This window comes from Oryzias melastigma, linkage group LG2 (genome assembly GCF_002922805.2).
Source record: "Oryzias melastigma strain HK-1 linkage group LG2, ASM292280v2, whole genome shotgun sequence".
Taxonomy (NCBI): domain Eukaryota; kingdom Metazoa; phylum Chordata; class Actinopteri; order Beloniformes; family Adrianichthyidae; genus Oryzias; species Oryzias melastigma.
Window position 1 is genome coordinate 16,615,487 of NC_050513.1, and position 22,096 is coordinate 16,637,582.

Here is a 22,096-nt window from a genome sequence, read left to right on the forward strand (position 1 = left end):
CTAAACTTAGAACTAAAAGCACTTTTTTTTTTATTAAAAAAATTAGAACCATAAACATCCATTTATGTTATTTTATTTATTGAATGCCACACACTTCCATTGTTTTTAGATATGTTACAAACTGCACATTTGTTTAAAAAAATGAATTAAACAACAAATATTTTTTGTTTAATTTCTGTGTGTTTGTTTATTCAAATTTGTTTAGCTAATTTCTGTAAAAACTACGAAGGTTCAAAACAGGCTAGCCACTGACCTTAGCACAACAAAAACACTTTTCTATTGATTAATTTTTTTTTTTTAAATGGACGAAGAACAGCTTTTTTAAGCCATAAACTTCCAACGAACTTTTAAAACCAAAATGTTTGGGGTGCCGTTCACCCTCCGTGCGAAATGATGGCGATAGATCGCATTTTCTTTTATTTCCTTCCCTCGTCAAACAGAAGAAAAAGAAAAACGAGCGTCCTCGCCGTCCGCCATCTTGCTGCTGTAACTGCGAGCCTGCGGGTGGAAAAATTCTGTCTGTTTTTACTTGTTTTTCAAAAAGACTCAAACTTCCGATTTGCTTGGCCTTCCGGTGGTTATTATGGTTGCAGCCCACAAACCCGCGTGAGATTTAAAAGCTATAACAACGCCGTAAGAAGAAGTTCGACTCGAAAGAGTTAGCCAAACGCAAACGTTCCTGGTCGCAGCAAAACCAACATGACGCCACAACTCGGACTCGTCATGGTCTGAAGCAGCCGGAGTCTTTGCGAGAGTTCGTCGACTTGTGCTTTTCTCAGGATGCCCACCGGCTGCGCGCACGCGAACTGTCGCAATGTGTTCGGGAAATTCCGCGGAGTCACCTTCCACAAGTAAATAACTTTATTCTTCGCTCGCGCGTGCGGGCTCCTCGTGACGTCACGGTGCTGTCTTTCAGATTCCCGAGAGACCCCGAGAAGCTCTCCCGCTGGACAAAGTTCATGAAGAGGCACGAGAGCTGGGTTCCGAAGTACTACGACCGGGTCTGCAGCGTCCACTTCAAGAGCGAGCATTTCGACCGAACCGGCCAGACCGTGAGGCTGAGGGACAACGCCGAACCGTCCCTCCCTCATCTGCCCTGGCGCTTCCCTAAGGTCACAGAACATTCAAGACATTTAAATGAAAGTAATATTGATGTGGATGTTGTTCATAAAGTTATATGGGGAACTTTATAAACATTGAAGAATTAAATCTAAAATAAAGTTGCCATCAGAAAACAGCAATGTTATGGGCTTTGAGTTTAAAATTGGGGAACAAATACAGTCTTTCTTTTTTCTTTAATGGCATAGGTCGGGTCGGCAACCTTTAACCCTTCCGCTCTCTTTGGGGTCCAGATGATGTGGACAAAGGTGGACAACATTTTAAGTCTGCCATGGACATTAGTGAAACTCAAAAATTAGTGATTAAAAAAAAGTTGAATGCACTGTCTTGTGGGGTCCAGATGACCCTACTTTTAATGTAAACAAGCCAAGGAGAGCAGAGGGGTGAACAGTAAAAGAGCCATTTGGGCTCATTTTTAACTGATCAAAACCTTGGAGCTGCATAGTCTTACTTTAGCCCTTAAGAAATTTGGGAGATCCTGCATGTTTGTTTATTTCCTCTTACAGAGTAGAAAACTCCGAAAAGCTGTCGACAGGACCAGGAAGCGTCCCTCTACTCAGAATGATATCACACCACCACCAGAGAACAACAGTGAAGCCACTCATCAGTCTCCACCTTCCAGTGTAAGATTGATCTTTGTAATCATCTTTTATTTTAAACAAAAAAACAGCTAAACTGTTGCCTTACATCAAAAGAAAACCTCAACCAAGAGGGCTGCATTCAGTTGACAGATCTATATAAAGCTAAGTATAATCTGTGTTGCTAAAACTAAAAATGTCGTTATTTTTCACGATCAGACCCAGAGTGAGCATGTGTAATGTAAAAAGAAGTGGTCCAAGAATCAAACCCTGAGGAACCCCGCGTATGACTTTGGTCTTTATTTACACAAATAAAGTAAGCCACTTTTTTTTACTAAGTCAGTCCCCGGTGCATTTGCATAGCCTATATTTGTATTCTACCAAACAAAATCTTTATAAAGAGAATTATTTCATCACATTGGGCATTACTGAACTGACCCGGACCTATTTAGACCAAATCAGCCTCAGATTTAGTTTGTTCTGATCGGTCAAACCACAGTGGTGAGACCAAATTTTCATAAATAAATCCAATTGAATTTGATAAAATTGTTCAAAAAAGTATAAATTAATTAATAGGTGATCATGAATGACTTTTGCTTTACAGAACTGTAAACCTCAAGAAACCGTCTGCAGCAAAGAAGAGCCCCGAGCGTCTCCTAGTCATGTTTCACAGAATGAAAGTGAACCCGCCCAGCAGTGCTCCGCCTCCAGTGTAAGACTGTTTTTAAAAATCAGAATATTTAAATATAACTTTCAATTGTTTATCTTAAGAGTTTGAGACTTTTCTTTTAGAATGTGTGATTGCCAGAATTTTGTACCATCTAAGCTCCACTTTCTAATTAAACACATTTTAGATAGTATTTTCTAAAGATTAAATCCTTCTTCGGTTGATAAAATCATGAGGGAAAAAAAGTCAAGGTTTTTATACTAATTTGCAGAGAACCTGATAATTATTTGAACAATTAAGTAAAATTAAATATCATCATCATAAATTATGAAAAAGCCTTCATTATCCGAGTAAAAATAGTAGTGATCCACGATCAAAACCCTGAGGGACTCCACTATTTATTGTCATTTTGAGCCATCACTATGGAGCCTCATGGGCCGTAGTTATTTGAACATAGAGCTAAGTTTAAATTAGTTAAAATGTCGTTCGTATTCAATATCTGATTAAAAATAATTGTGGTCCCAGAACAAAACTCTGTGGTACTCCGCAAGTGATTGTCCCTTTCAAACCCTCATTGTAGGGTCATTTTTTTCCTACAGTCACCCAATAACACACTCATTAAGTGAGACTTATTTACAAATATTTTTTATATAACATTTTTAAATCTTATTATTTATACTTTTGACTTTTTTTGGCCCAAAGTTACAACCAACAAGTCTCAACAAGTCCATAGAGCTCTTATTGAAATACACTTGATCAAATAGTGTACTCACAAAAGCAGTCGCATCCATTTTCCTTTCACAGAACGGGAATCTCGTTCCAACGGCAAACAGCTCGGTAAAGCGCCCAGCCTCCTCCCAGAATGCTTCCCTTTTGTCACCAGAAAAGGAAGGCGTGCCCACCAATCAGTGGTCACTCTCTACCGTAAGTCTACGTTTGAAGTCTTGTACGGCGTCGTCCCTTATACTGTAACCTTCCATGCGCTCCCTCTCAACAGTTCCACACCTACGCCGGCTCCAACGAAAACTTCAAGCTAAAGTGGCAGCACGCCGAGAGGAGGGCCGAGACTTTGAGTCGGAAAATGCGGACGATAACGAGAACCGTGATGCTCCTGAAGAAGAGCATCTCATCTCTGAAGGAGGAGCTGAAGGAGAGCAAACTTCTGAAAGATCGACTCCAACTAAAGCTTGACAACGTGGAAGGTAACCGTGGTGTTCTTTTAACATCTGGACCTTCCTGCGGGCTCGTCTGACAACCTCTAATGCATCGGAAGGAGCCAAAATCCAAAACACACCTTAGATCGCGGGCCAAACAGGATACATGTTTACTGAACACTGTAAAACTGCACGTTTAAAACTTTAAAACTATAACTTTTAACATAATTATGAACTAGATATATAGCAATACCTGCAATAATGCTAGTGTGAATGCTGTAAGCTGAATTTGGCAGCTAAAGATGCTAGAACTAATAGCTGAAGATGCTGAAATTGATAGCTAAAAATGCTGAAGCTGATAGTTAAAAATGCTGAAATTGATAGGTAAAAACATTGAAGCTGATAACTGAAAACACTGAAGCTGATAGCAAGCTAAAATATCAGTTAAATGCCAAATTAGCCTAAAAAAACTAAAGGAAAAAAAAGTAGGTTAGCCAATACAGCTAGCATGTAGCTTAAGAAATAGCTAAACTGTAAAACAGCTTAAAAAACAGAAAAAGACCTAAATTAGCCAAAACAAATTCCATATAAATATAAGTCTAACTTAAAATCAGCATAAAAAATGAAAAAAAAATGCTTTAAATAGCCAAAATAGCTAGCGTGTAGCTAAAATATTGGCTAAAATTAAATTAGTAAATGCCAGAATAGTCCAAAATGCTAGCAGAATGCCAATTTATAAAACTAACTTTTTAACATAATTATGAATAATACAAAGGCAGGAATATTATTCCAGAATAAATCAACCTAAACTTTAAATAACTTTCAATATTTTACTCTCCATAGAAAATATATTTTGTCAAAATTACACAAGTTAGAAATAAGCGCAAAATAACATTGGTCCATTAATAACAATAAAATAAAATGATTTGAAGGGCCGGATAGAATTACCTGGAGGGCCGGATCCGGCCCCCGGCCTTGACTCTGACACATTTGCTCTAATGAGTCTCTGTTTGCTTTAATCCCCAGCTTTTCCCTACGACTTGTTCCAGCTGGCCGGGTCTTCTGGCTACACCGAGGAACAGAAGAACTTTGCGCTCACTCTCCACATGCACAGCCCCAAAGCTTATAAATTCTTGAGGACAAAGATTAGTTTACCTTCAACCAGAACGTTGAGAAGGTATGTCCACTTTCAAATGTTCAGCTTTGCTAGTTCTTTGAAAAATATCCCCCTCCTCTGGACAAGCGACCCAAAAGTAGAAGAACTGACAATTCAAACATACTGGAAGCATGTGTGGGTCCTAGGACAGATCCCTGTGGGACACCACAAGACGATAGGTGATGCTAAAGACGCTAAAGTTAGCATAAACTGTTGAGTTCAAAAGCTGGTATGAGGGGAGTACAAAGATGTCATTCTATTGATTTTCCAGTAAACCTATTTTCTGCGCAGGTGGATCTCGGAGGCAGAGGGCACCTCCGACATTAACGTGTCGATGATGATGGAGCTGGGGGAGGAAGAAGAATGTGACACGTCCAGCTAGTCTTACATGAAGATTATTGAAGATCAAGTTTTTTGTGACGATTACTGATGATGACAATTTGACGAATGAAGACTGCCAGAGCTCTCCGTTACTATGGACCGACTGTCGCCCTTTTTAAGCGTTTACATCAAGGATGTGGTCAAGCCAACTTTTCAGTGGAGTTTCTTTGAAACATTTTAAACATGAACCTATGAAACAAAGTTGTGATTAACTCAGATAAAATATGCTTGGACTACAATAAAATATTTTGCAAAAATCATGAAATTCAGTCAACTTTTTGACAGATATAATTCATTTATATTTTGAGCACCCAATTTTTTGCATTTGATATAAAATGCCTCTTCCCTTGGATGGTCCGTAATTCCATTAAGATGGTTGTGGTCACATGACCCATTGGTTTGTATTATTTTTGAGCTCTGTTGCCATATTAGCCAGGAAAGTAAAAAAAATTCTGGAAAACAGACAATGTAATCTAGTGTTCATGACTTTAGAACAATTTTAAATTTATTTAAAATAAAAAATATCGATATTTTACTATTTGAATGGAGGCTAGTTTGTGTAACTAGCCACCTATTGGCTACTTTGCAAATTGACTTGACTCCAAATAGTATTATTTCAAAGTAGCCTCAAACAGGAAGTGCAAATGATGCCCTCCAAAAGAAAAAAAAAAACAAGTCACGTCACTAAAAAATGTATCATAAGATTAAAAGGAAATTGCATGACCTTCAAAATAAAGTTCCAAACACCAGATGTTTGTGTGACAAGCCAACTGATCCGGCTCCAGTTTCATTTTAAGCTAGCTTCAAACAGGAAGTGGAAATGTTTCCCTCCTAAAAAAAATGCGAAAGGCAAATACTCTAAAATGTTATAATATATGCTGAAACAAAATTTGGCCTTCAAAATGAAGCTAACACACGATGTTTGAGTGACAGGCCACCGAGTGGCAACATGACCAATTGATGTGGCTCCATTTCAAACTGACCTCAAACAGGAAGTGCAAATGTTGCCCTCCTAAAACAAAATTGTAAAGGTAGATGCAGGCAAATGTAAAAAAAATAAAAGTTTGCCCTTCAAAATAAAGTTTCTAACGCCTGTAATAAACAGCTCTAAAATGCTTTAATTTTGAATGTTCAAAAAGTACACATTAACAAGAGATAAAAAAGAACAGGATTTCATGTGAAATAAATATCTTTTATTGTTTTCATCATCGTATTCATAACTGATGTAATTATCGACCCGGAGTTGTCGCAACGCTCCAGGAATTTGTCCAAAAATAGCAACCGTTCAACAGCACCGCTGTGTCTCTCTGGACCCAACCATGCATGAAATCTCCCATTTACAAAACGAAAGCAAAATAAAAATATATATTAAAAAATTATGCGTACCACTGATATACAGATCTGATATAAACAGGCATATTGGTCACAAACCAATTAGAATTATAAACATGGCTTCTTTTACAATACACAGACCAAACGTGTGGGATATAAGAGTACTTTTCTTTTAAAAACAACAAAAAAAAGATACATTTGATTTTTTTTTATTATTTAGATCATTTATTTTTTTTTACTTTTTTATTTTAATCATAATTTTAAAGTCCTGACGCCTCCCCCTATGATCAGAATGCTCACGGGCGCAGTGACCAATGAGCAAAGTGCAGTAAATGCACATCAACACACATACACACACACTTACACACAGGAATGGCAGCAGCGGCTACAGAGAGAACTACAGATGTACCTGCAGGTGGCAAATACTGGAACCAAGAGTTAATCCACTGTGGTGAAACCAGGCCACCTGATGGTAAATATGACACATTACATTCAGTAAAAGTTAGCTGGACACTCAAACACACATACGCACACACACACACGCGCGCGCACAGTAAAAATAAAAACAGTCTTTAAATGTGCAAAGAAAAGGTGGCTGAACCGAGCTGCCTCCGACAGCTGTTAGGCAGCCGTAAGAAAGCATCAGTGAGTCATCCATAGTGCATCGTGGGATCAAAGGTGGAGCGTCTGCGCCCCGCCTGTACCGGACTGTTAAAGTGGGCCGCCTCGGAGGCGTCAAAGAACGACGTTTTTTTATTATTTTTGGGGGAACTTGCTTTGGAAAATCAAACTAAAAATACAGTTTGCATTCACCGGCCAAGCGGACTCGTAAGTGCTCTCGGAAATCCACTTCATCACAGCCTGAAAGGAGCAATCTGTGGAGTACAACTCGTCATCGACACCTAGTGGACACGGAGGAAACAGCAGCAGCAAACACGTACCAAGAAGATCATTAAAATAATCGGAGGAAAAACATTATTTTTTGTACCGTTACTCCTAAAATCTGCTGATTGCACAGAAGAAACACCAGAGAGGTGAAGAGAAAGTATTTATAAAAACTGCAGCGATGCTTCTGGACTGTCGGTTGGTGAAGTTTGCAAACAAAAATGATAAAGGCTGCGATATGGAGTCATGATGCAAGATCCTGTAAACATCTTCAAGTGGAGTGCCAGAAGGCTAACAGGAGACGAGGAGAGCTGTCAGAGGTTCTGGGTTTCCACAAACCTTTGAGACGTTCATCTGCTTCACGCCCTGATAGTCTTCTGAATGAAGTCTTGAAAGGGTTTTGGTTTCCAGCAGTGAGAGGCGAGCAGAGCTTTGAAGAACCGCGGTTCTCTAGTTCCAAAAAGACAAAAACGAGGCATACATGGACATGAGGCTGAACTGAAACCGGCTGGTTTGTTTCTGGGCAAAATGGCGTGAAGGCAGATCATCCGGGAGGAGCGACCGAGACCGGCCCTGAAACAGAAAAAAGGCACGCGGCGAAGACGAGGAAGGTCAGACGGAGGGTGGGGTTGGGGTGCCGGCGAGCGTCGTCAGCGGCTCGGGGTGGCGTCGTCTTTAGCAGCGGGTAGGCGGCAGCGGCGCTCTCGGGGGTTTGGCAGGAGACTACATTCTGGGTCGGGTCGGCGAGATGAGGGGACAGGGCTTCACCTCCTGCAGGTCCACCACACCGACTTTGAGAAACCGTACAAACATGGAAAAAAAAAAGGGGGGGGCGTTTCCAAAGAGTTGCTTCACCGCTTCAGAGGGGAGGGGCTCGCCCCCGAACTCCACGTTTCAGAAATTAAGGTGCACGTTGCAGGAAAACCTAAATAAAAATGTCTGCAGTCTCGTACAGAGACGGAGGAGCACACGCCCCCTCGCCTGTCCAAGGCAGCCTCGAATCCGAGGGGGGCGGTACCACCCGGGGCCCCGCCCCTTCTGCTTCGACACGTTTGGCAGTTCTGGAGGACTGAAGGTGCTAATGAACGAAGATGTGCCTCAGTAGCTCATCAGCAGACGGGCGCTGCTTGGTCTCTACAAAGATCCGCCTCAGGAACTCGCGGCAGTGGTCCGACACGTGCACGGGCAGCTCAGGGTTTGTGGGCTGCGTGGCGATTTTGAAGATGGCCGCCATGGCTTCGAACTCCGCCCACGGAGGTCGCTGAGTTAGCATCTCCACCACGGTGCAGCCGACACTCCTAAAAACAAAGCACGTGCTGTCAGAGACTGGGCGTCTACAGGCGGCGGTTCGCGAGCGTGCCCTTACCAGATGTCGGCCTTCCTGCCGTAGCCTTCCCCGCTGATCACCTCCGGGCTCATCCAGTAGGGGGTCCCGGTCACAGACTTGATGCCGGTCCCCGACAAGCAGATGGTCTGCAGCCGCCTGCTGGCGCCGAAGTCTCCTAGCTTCACGTTCCCTACGGAGTCCCGCAGGATGTTGGCCCCTGGAACCAGAGGAGACCCGATCAAGTTCTGCCGCTACCCAACCAGCAAATCCCCTCCCCCCTCTTCTCACCTTTGATGTCTCGGTGCACAATCATGTTGCTGTGCAAGTATGACACCCCCTCCAGGATTTGCCGGGTGTATCGGCGCGTCACGTTTTCCGTCAGCGCTCCGTACGACTTCAGCTGGTCCTTGATGGAACCCTGGGACAGGAAGTGATGGTCAGGGAAAAGGGAAATGACTTCAAACTGATGTTTGGGGGAGGTTTCGGCAGGTGCTCACTCCTGGCATGTGCTCCATGAAGATGGAGAGCGTCCGCTCCATGGTGTCCCGCAGGCAGCCGTAGTACTGGACGATTCGGTCGTGGCACAGGTTCTTCAGGAGCTGGATCTCGCACTCTAACGCGCTCACCTCCTGAACGGGCGAAACAAAAGCGTGAAATTGCGACGGATATTACCCCTAAGTCTGTCGCTTAAAAAAAAAAAAAAAACACACCTTGCTGGTTTCCGGACTCTCCGGGTCAAACTGGACTTGTTTGACCGCCAACTCCCGCCCGGTGTCTGCGTCGTAGCAAAGGTACACCCGCCCAAACGCCCCCTGTCCAAGAAGCTTTCCTAGGCGCCAGTTGGTGGGGGCGCGCGGAGCTGCAAGTACACAGCAGGTTAACCACGGGGCTACGGGTGAGCGGCGCTGTGAGCACGCTCGGTACACTCACAGCGACTGGGCGGGCTGATGTCCATGACGGAGAGGGTGGGGCCCCCTGAGGGGTTGGTCGCTGGCTCGATGTCGCTGCCTCTCCGCCTCCTGGCGGGGCCGGGGGCGTCCTCCAGGTCGGGGGTGAAGACGCTGCTGCCGCTGCTGGTGCTGGGGGACTGCTCCGTGGGACTGAAGCTGACGGGCGAGCGGAAGTTGTGGACCTGCGTCCGGCGAGCTCGCGGGAAAGTTTTCCGTCCTGAAAGCATAACGGAAAAGTCAGGATTACCTGTTCTCTCTGTTACAAACCGTAGCGAGGGCAAACACCCCACCGTCGCTGTAGTCCTGAAAGCCGTAGGGAATGCCGTATCTCCGGGGATACGTCCCTCCTTTCCCGGACTTCTCAAACACAGGAATGTCGGACTCTGCGGGGGAAAACACCAGCACGATTTTCAGAAAAGTAGTGCCAAGAAATAAACACTTCACTGCCACTATCTTTGAGATAAAAAGCTGTTCCAAGTTTACCAGTGAAGTCCTGGTGGTTGTCCGGGTAACTCTGAGCTCGAGGCATCCGGGACTTTGGGTATTCCCTGAAACACATGGAAATTTTAAAAAATCAGTGTCCAACTTGTGTGTCGGTTTCCAAGGTTCCCATAAGGCCTTGAGTCGGGATGTGGAGCTGCTCACCCGTCCAGCGGGCTGTCTAAAGACGGACAGCTTCCTGATGCGGAATTCTCCGGACTGCTCATGGACAAGGGATCGAACATCTGAAGGCAAAAAATAAATAAGAGCCTCAAAACGTTGCATCGGGGAGGGTACCGAGCAGCTTTCAGACTTCAAACGACCACCTGGACTCTGAACTCTGGAAATTCCTTAAATATTTATCTATTCACTTCAACTGAAACGTTCATTTAGGGAACGGCCTGCACCTGGCGGTCGTTCTGAGACGCCTCATAGCCTGACTGATGGGCGACAGAGAAGCAGGACAATCAACAGTAAAGAACGAACAGCTGCCAGAAAAAAAAGCTTTGGTTTAACAATAACAGCTAAAATATTTAATTTTATCCAAAAAACTCACAAATTAGGAACAAAACTGGACTCCAAACTTTTTCCGAACTACTTAATTGTCCAGTTTTTTGGGGGTTTTTTTGTTCTAAATTGTGTAATAATTTAGGAACACCGATTTAAGCCGAGTCCGTACCGGGTCCATACTCTCAGGAATGAACTCTCCCTCGCTGTTGATGCTGGTGAAGGAGCCGTTTCGCGCCACCTGGGGAAGAGGGTCGGGAATGTATCCAGGGGGAGGGGAGCTTCGGTCGCTCGAGTGGGAGCCTGCGGTCAGAGGAGAAACTCGGATGAGCCAAAAATGACAGATTTCACAGAAATCTGGGAAAACGCTTCCTTTTTCTCCACTGCGATCATCCAATCGAGCACTGAGGCAGTTGGGAATTGTGGACGTTTCTCAGATTTAAGTCTGGCTTCACCTCAGGAGTTCCCCAAGGATCCATCTAAGGACTCATTTAATTACTGCAAAACATCTGCACTGTGTTCTGTGTTTAATTTCAAAGCTTTAGACTTATTTAAGTACATTTTTTGTTGTCAAATCAATCTATCATCCTTTTCTAGGATGTAATCTGTATCAAAACTCCTTTTTTTTAAAGACAGTTTTCTGAAGAGTTCAGTCTTCCATCTAAAATCACCTTCTTTTCTTGATGTTTCTCTTAATATCTTTATAAAATAAAAAAAAAAAATCACCTGAATGACCAATCAGAGACAGCATGCTCTTCTGGTCTGCAACCCCGAAGCCTGTGTTATCCAGCTCCTCGTGGGATGGAAGGAGGTCCATGTTGGAGGCGGGGGAGTTCTGGAGAGGGTACAAAAAACAGAAAAAAAAACGTTATTGCTGAGTTTAAAAAATATTTTTACACAGTGTTAAAAAATAAAATAGATTGATAAAAAAATCATAATTCATTTCTTATGAATTACCTGATTTACAAGTAATTTTATTATTTTTTCTTTTATTACATACAATATATATATATATATTTTTGAAAGTTACTCAAGTTCTAAACTGACCAATCAGATTCCTCAGTAAAACCATGTGGTGCCTGCTGGCCCCAACCTCAAAGATTTGATTGACAGCTTCTCCCGAGCCTGCTTTCAGTGGAAGGGGTGTGGACTTTCACTGAAAGTGATCACCGTTTTCTGGTTCCAACATAGCAGCCATATTGCAGTAAAAATGGCGACCGAAATGGCTTCATTTCGCTGGAGCTGGAAGTAAGGAATTTTCATTGGGTGACGTTACATTCGCTCTGTCATGTTCTCAATATATACAGTCAATGGATTTTGTGTACCCCAATTTAAAGTGGAAGGGGTGTGAACTTCCAACAAGCTCACTCCTGAATGGAAAAAGAAGTTCCCATAGAAACCCTGACTCAGACAGACTTGGACCAATCAGTGGTCTGGCTCCACCATGCACACTTTTGGAACAATGGCAACTGAATTTGCGTCATTTCCTTGGAACCAGAGGTACGGTATTTTCTATCGGTAACGTCACACTTGCTCTGTCCAGGTCTCTATACGCAGTCAATTTCTCAGGATAATCATCTTTGCTATGTTTACTTTTTTTAACAAGCTCTTGATAATCCTAATTCATTTTCATGATGATTTTTCTGTACTTATTCAAGTTATAAATAACCAATCAGATGACTCAAGAAAAGTATGTGGTTTCGCGTTCAACCTTTGAATCGTTTAATTGACAGATTCTCCCGGGGACACTTTCAACCGGTAGGGGTGTGGACTTCCAACAAGCTCACTTCTAATTGGTGAGAACGGTTGCCATAGAAACCTTGACTATCGATCACTGCTTACTGATGACATCTAGCTCAAACTCGGCATTCGTATCATAATTATTATCTCTTTTATTGTATGTCAAGTGAGTTTAAAGGACCCCGTTCAAAATAGTTGTCCCCTTATTATAAGAAGTCCGGTCACATTTACCCCAAACTAACCTGTGAGAAGATCTGCACCAGGAGGATCTTCAGGCTCTTCATGTGAACGCTGCGATCCAGCAGCTCCACGGCCTTTTCCAGGTCGTCCTGGGTCGCCAGTGGGATCAGTAACTGTGGGAGAAAAGAGCAAAGACGGCATGGGTGAGTTGCTGTGGTTACTCTGAGTCCCTCTGCGCTTTGGCCTTGGAATCTGTACCTCGTTGTTGGAATAATGGAGGCCCATCGCCTGACCAAAGGCCACTTTCGCTTTCGTCTTCAGGTCCTCTAGCTTGACGGGTCGAGGAAACTGCAGGATCCTGCGGAGAAGACGAGAAGTCAGGAAGTTGCCGCGCCGGATTGATCGTATTTGGAACTAAGCGTCAGAGTAAAAGCCTCACCTTTTCTCCCCTCTGAATTCAAACTTCACCCTCACATCGTTCTGAGGATGAAACTCAGCAATTACTTACTTGAGCAAAAATGTATTTAAAAAAAAAGAACACCTCAAAGTGGTCTCACCTGGTTCTTGGGTGAAGACGTTTTGGGTTTTCCCAACTCCGACAGGAATGTGGCGGGACGGCTGGAGCGGTGCAGTTCGGCCAAGTCCTGCATGATCGAGTTCAGGGCCTCCTGCTCATCTGTGGGACGACAGAACCTCCGGTTACAACAAAGATGGGGAGAAATGTGGAAGGAAAACCCAGCAGGAGGCGAATGTTTTCTGATTTCAAAGATCTTGAGGCAAAAACAAGAATAATAATAAAAAAAATATTGGTAAAAGATTGCCAACAAAGTGCACACATACCCATCATCATGGCACGGCGGCTGACCCAGGAGGCCAGGAAAGAGGACTCTCCCATCAAAGGGATTCCTTCCTCCTGCAACAGTTGAGCACAAGTCCAAGCGTGAAGCTTCACAAGTTAGAAGACTAGAAGATGCAGATTTGGCTCTAAAACATCTGTAAATACTCACAAATGCTGATCTTGTATTGAATTTTTTAAAATCAGAACAGTGAGACGAACGTCCCAACTGTTTCATGTATGTTTGGCTCAATTATTTTATCTAAAACACAATTAAAAATGCTCTTAATTTTTTGTGTTGACAGATTTATGCAGATGAGATGATCAAAAACCTACATAAACCTTTTTTTATCCTTTTACAGTCCAAATTATAAAGGATTCTAACAAATATCTGCTTCTACATACGTATTATTAAACAAAATATATTTGAAAATATTATTAATATTGGGGTTAGATCTGATTATTGACAATAATTAATAGATATATTTATTCATCACATTCTTGGATAAATATTGATATCAAATTGTGCCTTTTCTCAGGTCAAAAACTACTAATCTGATTATTTTTTGCTAATTTTGCAAAAGTTTACTGTACACTACTAATGCTAATGCTAGTTCTAATGCTTTGTTGAATGAATTTTGGGTTCGTTTTACAAGTTGTTTGGCTTAGGAAGATACATTAAGTGCATGTCATTTGGTGTTGTGTATTTTTGTGTGTTTTTTTAAAGAATATTTTTAAAATTGTAGTTTTTTTATCATTATGAAAATATATTTATATAGTTTAGCCTAAAATGCTGTTCTGATCGAATAAAAACTGAATAAACCAGATCGATAGATCAAATGATAGATACATAGTTAATACTATACAAACAATTTGGATTTTAAATAGGTGAACTTTTGGGAAAAAGAATTGGACTGATATGGTACCAGGGCAGTAAAACTGACCTACACGTGACTACATTTATCATTTAAGTCATAAAATGTGTTTTTTTGTTTGTTTGATTGTTATTTTTTGTTTTACAATTTTAAAATGCATCTTTTTTAAGATGAAAACCTTAAAAACTGCACGTTTTTTAAAGGCTTCGGTTGAAATTAATTCACTACAGGAGCACGGAAGGACGTTTATTGATGGAAATCTCTGCAAAAAATAAACTCAATTAAAAATTAGAAAAACAAATAATTACATCTTGTATTTATCCAACCCTTTAAATGTTTTCCCCACTAAAACTCCATGCGAAGAAGTCGAATACCCCCCATAGTAATTTATCTGACACAAAGGGCAAGTTCACATCCCTGAAGTTTGCTGCGTTTCCATGGCAACAACACTGATCTTACCCAAATGTCTGCCAGACTGTTTTTATTTTGACCCCAGTATGGTTGCTAAGAGCTAATCTACACTCCATTCATAGCGTTGAGTCACGTTGCATCATATATTTAAGAACATGTCACATAATCCATATTAAAAGATCATTTGTGCTTTTGTTAGTTTGAGTAATAAAGTTATTTTAAATGATTGATAAGAACTAGCATTATGTTAGCTTAGCTAACACGTATCTGTGTTTTGGAGCAGCAGCTGTCCCTCATGTAAACAACGTGAATAATATAATAATGAACTTATAACATAATAATTACTCTCTGCTGTCGTGAAGTGGAGAAAATTCGTGCAGTGGCTGTGCTAACACCATGGCAACATGCAGCATTCCTCAACATTTACATCAAATGAAGGGGTTCACCTTCGTGACACAAGCTAACAACATTCCAGTTCAAAACAACATTTATAAAAAGAAGCTTGAGATCAACAGACATTTATTAAAAAGAAGCTAAAATCAGCAACACCGATAACTGCGGATGTTTTTGCTGGATAATTAGCTAGCTGTGAGTTTACTAGCTAAGCTAGCTTGAGTTGTCCCGGAAGCTAACAACTGTTGCTAGCTTTATTTTTGACATTTCGTTGCGTCGTGACAACGCACCCTCCGTGATTTGCTTTTGCTTTGACGTGCAAGCGCACACAAAAAATCCCGTTGGAGGAAGCGGAGTGTTTGCGAGCAGAACTAGCCGTCAGGCCAGGGAAGTTGTCGAGCTAATGCTAACAGCTAGCCGCAGACATCATCGAAGCTCGTCTGGTCACTGGCGTAACAAACACAACAGAGCCCGCCGCCGGGTCGTTCCAAGCGATATCCGTGTGCAATGTGCGCTCACCTGCGGGCTGCGTGCACCGAGGTCCAGCTACTCATCCACAGGGCCGGCGACAGGAGCCCCGGGCCCTGCGGAGAGCCGCTGGAGGAAGCAGAAGTTTGGCAGTCCGCTCTTAACTTCACGCGAGTCCTGCTGGGCCACGACAACGAGGCCCGACGGCTGCCGCTTCACCCCCAGCGCTTTCCGCGTCTGCGACCGGGACGACGGATTCTCTGCTCGTCCGGGGACGCCTCTCCGTGTCCGTGCGCGAGCGAAAGGCCCGTTTAATCGACGCCTCTCATTTCGCTGCACTTTACACCTTGGTTAACGGTAGCTTGGCTCGGCGTTGACCCTGTAGCTGAATCAAGTTACACGGAAAAACAAAATTCCTCACAACCGGAAGTACTTCTGTGTACCTACAAAAGTAAAAGCTCAGAAGCCGGTTTCTTACTAAACGCCGAGTGTTTTGTTTTACTTTGATAAAATCACAACGGAAGTAAGACTGCATCTAAAGAAACTTCAAGAGGTTTGTGATCTTCAACTTCTGTAAGCGCACAATGACTTAAAATACATATTTTGTTCGGTATTTTGAATTAAAGAAAGCTCTATGATATAATTGTAGTACCATGCTGTAACATGCAGCATTTTTAGCACATAAAAATAACTTGTTAACAACATATAACGTATCTTTTGAAATAACCTAATAGTTATGATTAGTACGTATGAAGATGCAACCTTTATAAAATATGTATGTCTAATTTAACAGTATTAGTGATAATTTAAATATAAATGACATGTAATAAAATATGTCTTTTTTGAAATACTAGTGATACATTTTTTTAATTAAATCAAGATACAGTTGATTTGTCTTAGTCTTAAATATTATTAGTGCATGCACAGTAATAATATGTCTTATAATATGTAGAACTATGTATAATAAAAATGATGTACTATCATATATATAAAATATCGATTTTATTTGAATATATGTGTACATATGTCTATTTTATAATACAAATTTTGTACAAAACTAGATTCTCTCAAGTCAATATTTAGTGAAATATAGTGGGGAAAAAATATCGAAAACATTTTCTCGAGCCTGTGTAAAGTGATATTGTGAAATTGCCATAATCTAAAAATACAAATTTTATTAAAATTACTGCGGGAATCGATTTTCAAAAATTGACAAATTAATCCCAAACTGGGAAAATATGAATCGCGATTAATTGCGATACTAATCACGATATTAAATCACTCGCAAAACTTTAAATATAGAACTTTTTTTAATTAAGGCTGTCAACTAAAAAAGAAAAATATATATATCAGATTAATCACACTTTTTTGCTGTGACCGATCCCCAATAATCACAGTGTTTTACTAATTTACGAAAACATGCAGCTTTTGAACAAAAACAGGCCATAAAGAAATTTTCCCTTTATTTTTATTGTCTGAAATTTTTTAATTAAGTTGCGTTTATTAATATTATAGCTTTAATTTGAGTTAGATAATCATGTGCTTTAATGCATTAATGTTCACAACCCTAATTAAAATATATCATTAATTAAAAGAAAAAAAAATTGATCAAATTTTGATGCCCATTATAGTTTTGGGGAAAAAATCAAGCTCATGTAACATAATTTTTAAATTTCATTTAATTTAATATTAATTCTATTAAAACATACACATTTAAATTCTAAATACACATTATGTTCAAACTTTGATTCTCTGAACTTCATTTACTATAAAAAACGTAGAGTAACTACTGCAGTGTATTGGGCAAAAGTGAAAGAAAAAAAAAGGTATTTGTTTTTATGGAAAAATTGCTCCACAAAACAACTGACTATTTGTTTTAAGATTGTATGTTAATAGTATGTTTTGGTGTTCTTCTAAGTCATCCGTTCTGTTGAAAATAAAAGGAAACATATTCTTTTTAGTGTAATTTCACATAACAGTCTCTTTGATCTTGTTATTTCTTTAATAATTATTGGGATGTTTTATATTCATAAACATAAATTTTCAAAAAAGCAAACCTATTTAATTGATATATTCAAGAGCATAGCTGCAGTTAATATGGCGGATGTAATGGAGGACTGACCTGATGGAAGGAGATTTTTTACATTTCTTTTACTAATTTTAAAGGAGTAATGGGCTGGGACAAAGCTAAAATGCGTATCCAGATATATTCCATATGTTCTAATGTATCAAAAATAACAAATAATTACCGTTGACAAACGCAGGTTTTTGTCAAATTTAAAACATTGCACATGTTTGGAAGTTTCTTTGTTTGATTTGCAGTTTATTAATCATTGATGGTGGCTTGCAGGATCTCTGCAGATCTGTTGATGAAACCATTGAGACTCGCAGCGGTCCACTTCCAGTCATTTCTTCCTCCGTGAAAGATCAGATCTCATTCATTTCTGTGTGATGCTTTTATCTGAAGAGAAATCGTTTTTGGAATTTTCAGTGTACTTAGCTAACGTGACAGACTGTCGTCATCCCCTGTTGTTGTTGTGTGTTGAAACGGGACGATTCATGTGGAGAACGGGGCGTACGGAGCAATGTTTACATCCTCCTTTGGTTTCTGCGCACGTCAGAGACATGCCGTAAGGTGGTGAAAGAGCTTCCGGGTATGTGAATAAAGTGAATAAATAAGTGAATAAATAAATAATAATATGGCAGACGGTCCTGCAAACATGTCTCTAATCTCTTTATTTTGCATTTGAAACTCTGCATTACCGACCCGGATAGTCAGCGTCATTGATGATTTGATTTAGAGTCGCCAAAAGGTTCAGAATTTCTTTGTTTTTAAAACCGATCTGTAAATAAAGCTTCACGAGATGCTCCACGTCTTCCAGCTTCGAGCATGGCTCTGATAAACTGACAGCTTTGGTTCTTTTCTTATTAAATTACGACTTTAAAACTCGTAGATTTACGAGATTAAAAGTCGTAAATTTACTAGGAAAAAAAAACTCGTAATACTCCGTCGTAATTTCCAGCATGGACATGCACCGTCCAGCATCAACATCTCCACAGCTACTATACAGTCTATGCGTTCTCCTAGCTACTCTTCTTCTCTCCTTTTCTCACTCCTCTGCTCACTGCTTCCCCTAGTGGCGCCTAGTTTCATAACATTAGCTAAACTCAATATTGGGATATATATATGTGGAATTTTTGCTTCGAAAAGTATTTGGATTTTATTCTCGTTCGTGGTATCTGCCTTTCTCTGGAACTATGGGGAAGCGGTGCGTTGTCATGTTTTGTAGCAATTCGTGTCATACAGGGCAAAGTGTGCATGTTTTCCCGAAGAACCCCGTGCTTCGCCGACAATGGATTCGCTTCGTGGAAGTCAAGCGCGCCAACTTCAAGTTGACGGAGAATTCGGTTATTTGTGGTGCACATTTTGAAAAAGAATGTATGAGCAATGCCCTTAAAATTGCCATGGGATATTCTGTCAGGCCATTGCTTTCCCCTGATGCTGTGCCTACCATTCAACCGGCACCAACAGAAGAGCAAATGGCAAAGGCAAGGAGGGCTTGCAGGTCTAAACGACCCCGCGACTCCCAAGCAACCACCTCCACAATCCAAACCAAAGTGCCTCGAAAAAGCAGGGCCGTGGAAAAAAGGGAAACTGACCGGGTAAGCACGCGATTCTTGTTTATTTGTAATTCAGCAAAAGAAAAAAAAGTTCCAATACTTATGTGTTGGCAAACGCTATGGTCTATGGGTAACAACAACAACAACAAAAATGCCGTTTTATTTCAATATTTCTTGCTCAAAACACGCCAAAACATTTGAAAATTGTAAATATAAGACCCACAACCCCATTACTAACACTTTAATTCATGGGGGAAAAAATGCAAGGAATTTTTCACAATAAGACAAAAACCTATATGATAACATTTTGTAGTTGCGTGTGTTTAATTTTACTCTGTGCCCATGTTTTTCCTTTTTTTATCTCTTAAACTTATTTTTTCCTAACGTTTATGATTGATATTTATGTTCTTTCGTTGACATGTGTAGTGAGCACCTTAAAAATATTTGTATACTTTACGCGACTTTTATTTTGAACACAACTGCGTCACTTCCGTTTGATGTCGCATTCCTCACAACATAAAGCAAGAGCCACCGCTAAAAGCTAACGCTGCACCTATTGTAGGGGAATTTCCCACCGTTCCGCCAGGATAAACATGTCAGACACGGTAAGAAAACGAACACCAAAGAGTCTGGGTTGTTTTCTGTCAACACTTTACAAAAAAATACTATTTAATGTGCTTTTTGGGGGGGTACGCTGCCTCGTACGTGGTTATCTAACATGCTAACCATTAGCTGCCGTAGCTCCAGGCCGCAGAACTTATCGCTTTTTCACCCTTCAGCGTGACTTTTTGTGTAGTTCTTCTAAAGCTTCGAGTCAGAACCGGCGCTGGCACCGTCGAACCCATCCGCGTACCGGCTGTGGACGTTCTGTGTTCGCGGAAGCCGCGGAGTAAACAGACGGGCCTTCCCCGACAGTGTGCTAGCGTTCGCATCATGTTGTAATGTTGTGTGGTGTTGCTGTTAGGAGACGAAACCCTCCAGTCAGGACGGGGGCGACAAGAAGGATGGAGAGTACATCAAATTAAAAGTGATTGGTCAGGTAGGCTGTTTTTGTTGTCTCTATTGTGTGTATTTAAAAATAAATTATAATTTTAATTAATCAATTTATAATTAAAGCTTTGGAGTCTATTATAGTTCGTAGAATGGTATTTTTGTTCCACTATGAAGTAAATTCTTTATATTTTACAGGTTTTTATGCTGGAAATAATTCTTATTTACTATTGTTGTTATTTATTTTGAGCTGCAATGCCTCTGTGTACATTTCTGCCCACAGGACAGCAGTGAAATCCACTTCAAGGTGAAAATGACCACACATCTAAAGAAGCTGAAAGAGTCTTACAGCCAGAGACAGGTACAGCTTTACAAATAAAAACGATTCATCATAAAGTAACTCCTTAATGAAAAAACATCAGTATTTAACCTTTATATTATATCTGGGACAAAATTGAGACAATTTCAAGTGTGAGAAAATGGGTCAATTTTAACCCGGGCACAATATGAGGGTTGATTTTAAAAAAAAAAAAAAATTGTGTTCAACAAACTTTTCTAGTGTTTTTCTAGTTTATATATTTGTCAAAACCTATTATTTTTCTTGGTTCACAACAGTCTGAATAAAGAAAATATTCAGAAATGCAATTATGAGTTAAATTTTCTTTATATGTGTCCTATATTATCAGAAAGATTCCACAAGAACATGTTAAAACTCTATTATTAGTTTTGACACATCATATTTTCCGCTTGTTTTCTGTCCACTATCCCAATTTGTTTTTCTTTATCACATTTTGATCACTTAAATAATTGGTTCCCTAAATCTACTTGGTTGTTTTTAACACTTCTAAACCTAAAAGCTCGTTTTTGTAGCTGTTTGCTGAGATCTTGGCGCCTCATGATGGCGCTATAGTGCATTTAGTGAATGCTAGAAAAAGAAACAGCTAAAAGCATTGTTTGTATATATTTTTTTTTTATCTTCCGATGATCTTCTGGGTTTCAGAGGTGTCTACTTCCTGTTTCTTTTAGGGAGTTGCGGCGAGCACGCTACGGTTTCTGTTTGAGGGACAGAGAATTGCAGATAACCAAACCCCAAAAGAGGTAAACAACATTCTTTTGAGCTAAAAACAAACCACGAGCGGGCACTAAAGTCTTTTATTTTGTTGTTTTTGCCAGCTTGGCATGGAGGATGAGGACGTCATTGAGGTTTATCAAGAACAGACCGGTGGACTTTGGAACCATTAAACCCACATTTTCTGAATCTTTTTTTTCTTATTATAATTTTTTTATTATTTTTTTTTGTATGTATGTATTTCTGTTAAGTTTCAAACCATCTGAATCAAAGGAGAAAAAAAAGGACTCAATCAGGGCTTCCATGTGGTGCAAAGACCGAGGACTCGAACCTGTGGCTCTGCCGCCGATCAGCCGTCTTACACTCAAGATTTTTCCCAGCAGCCATCAGCTTTTGTGTTGTTTTTATTTGATTTACTTTGCTGTCACCATGTACGTTTGCAGGGAATGGTTTTAGCAGCTTCTCTTTTTAACCTAGTTTCCCCAAAATCTTTAATGAAGAAAAATGGCATTCTGGGTAAATGGGGACAACAGAAACCGTAATCTGAGCGCCATTTCTTATTGATACACCTCTGATCTTTGCATCTATTTAAAACAAATACTTGTTTTCTGGAATGAACTGAAGCATATGTCCAAACGAAGGGGGTGGGGCCAAATGAAGAGGGCGGGGCCATTTCCCGCCGGTCTTTTCCACTGCCAACAGTCGACATGGCATCACCTCAGACGAGTCATCCTTCGTTTCTCCAGGTCCTAAAGTCTAGAGTTGGATCCATATGGCAGAACCTGTTGCCCCGCCCCCTTTCACTTCAGCTGCAGATCTGGCCGACGAAGAACCCTTCTTTGTGCAGAACTTTGAAGAACTTCTGCTCTTTGTTTTGTATCTCTGTCGATTGCCCAGATGGTTCAACTGTTGGCAGGCCGTGTGCCATCATGTGTGCCGAACTGTTCTGGATTGATTTCTACACCAGAACCTTCTCAT

At 40.8% G+C, this 22,096-nt stretch overlaps 4 protein-coding genes across 4 annotated transcripts; 3 read left to right on the forward strand and 1 right to left on the reverse strand.

The window, feature by feature from the left end:
- Positions 1-7: 7 nt before the first annotated feature.
- On the forward strand, positions 8-1,808 carry LOC118599558 (THAP domain-containing protein 2-like). Its single transcript, XM_036215068.1, has 3 exons — positions 8-851; positions 917-1,112; positions 1,626-1,808. Exons 1-3 carry the CDS (start codon positions 781-783, stop codon positions 1,791-1,793), a joined length of 435 nt encoding a protein of 144 aa, XP_036070961.1. The 5' UTR covers positions 8-780; the 3' UTR covers positions 1,794-1,808.
- A 135-nt stretch (positions 1,809-1,943) lies between these two features.
- On the forward strand, positions 1,944-5,315 carry LOC112156623. The gene is made up of 6 exons (XM_036215036.1): positions 1,944-2,013; positions 2,302-2,409; positions 3,169-3,288; positions 3,362-3,566; positions 4,545-4,695; positions 4,966-5,315. Exons 1-6 carry the CDS (start codon positions 1,984-1,986, stop codon positions 5,054-5,056), a joined length of 705 nt encoding a protein of 234 aa, XP_036070929.1. The 5' UTR covers positions 1,944-1,983; the 3' UTR covers positions 5,057-5,315.
- Positions 5,316-6,226: 911 nt separating this feature from the next.
- On the reverse strand, positions 6,227-15,849 carry map3k2 (mitogen-activated protein kinase kinase kinase 2). The gene is made up of 17 exons (XM_024289090.2): positions 15,490-15,849; positions 13,297-13,369; positions 13,014-13,132; positions 12,896-12,936; positions 12,715-12,814; positions 12,519-12,629; positions 11,263-11,371; positions 10,709-10,839; positions 10,195-10,274; positions 10,033-10,097; positions 9,840-9,932; positions 9,530-9,766; positions 9,310-9,458; positions 9,097-9,228; positions 8,888-9,017; positions 8,639-8,816; positions 6,227-8,570 (listed from the first exon to the last, which is right to left on the reverse strand). The coding sequence occupies exons 2-17, from the start codon at positions 13,349-13,351 to the stop codon at positions 8,351-8,353; spliced, it is 1,950 nt and encodes a 649-aa protein (XP_024144858.1). The 5' UTR covers positions 13,352-13,369; positions 15,490-15,849; the 3' UTR covers positions 6,227-8,350.
- Positions 15,850-19,527: 3,678 nt separating this feature from the next.
- On the forward strand, positions 19,528-21,725 carry sumo1 (small ubiquitin like modifier 1). Its single transcript, XM_024289212.2, has 5 exons — positions 19,528-19,664; positions 20,024-20,098; positions 20,333-20,410; positions 21,076-21,147; positions 21,223-21,725. Exons 1-5 carry the CDS (start codon positions 19,653-19,655, stop codon positions 21,289-21,291), a joined length of 306 nt encoding a protein of 101 aa, XP_024144980.1. The 5' UTR covers positions 19,528-19,652; the 3' UTR covers positions 21,292-21,725.
- The last annotated feature ends 371 nt before the right edge of the window (positions 21,726-22,096 follow it).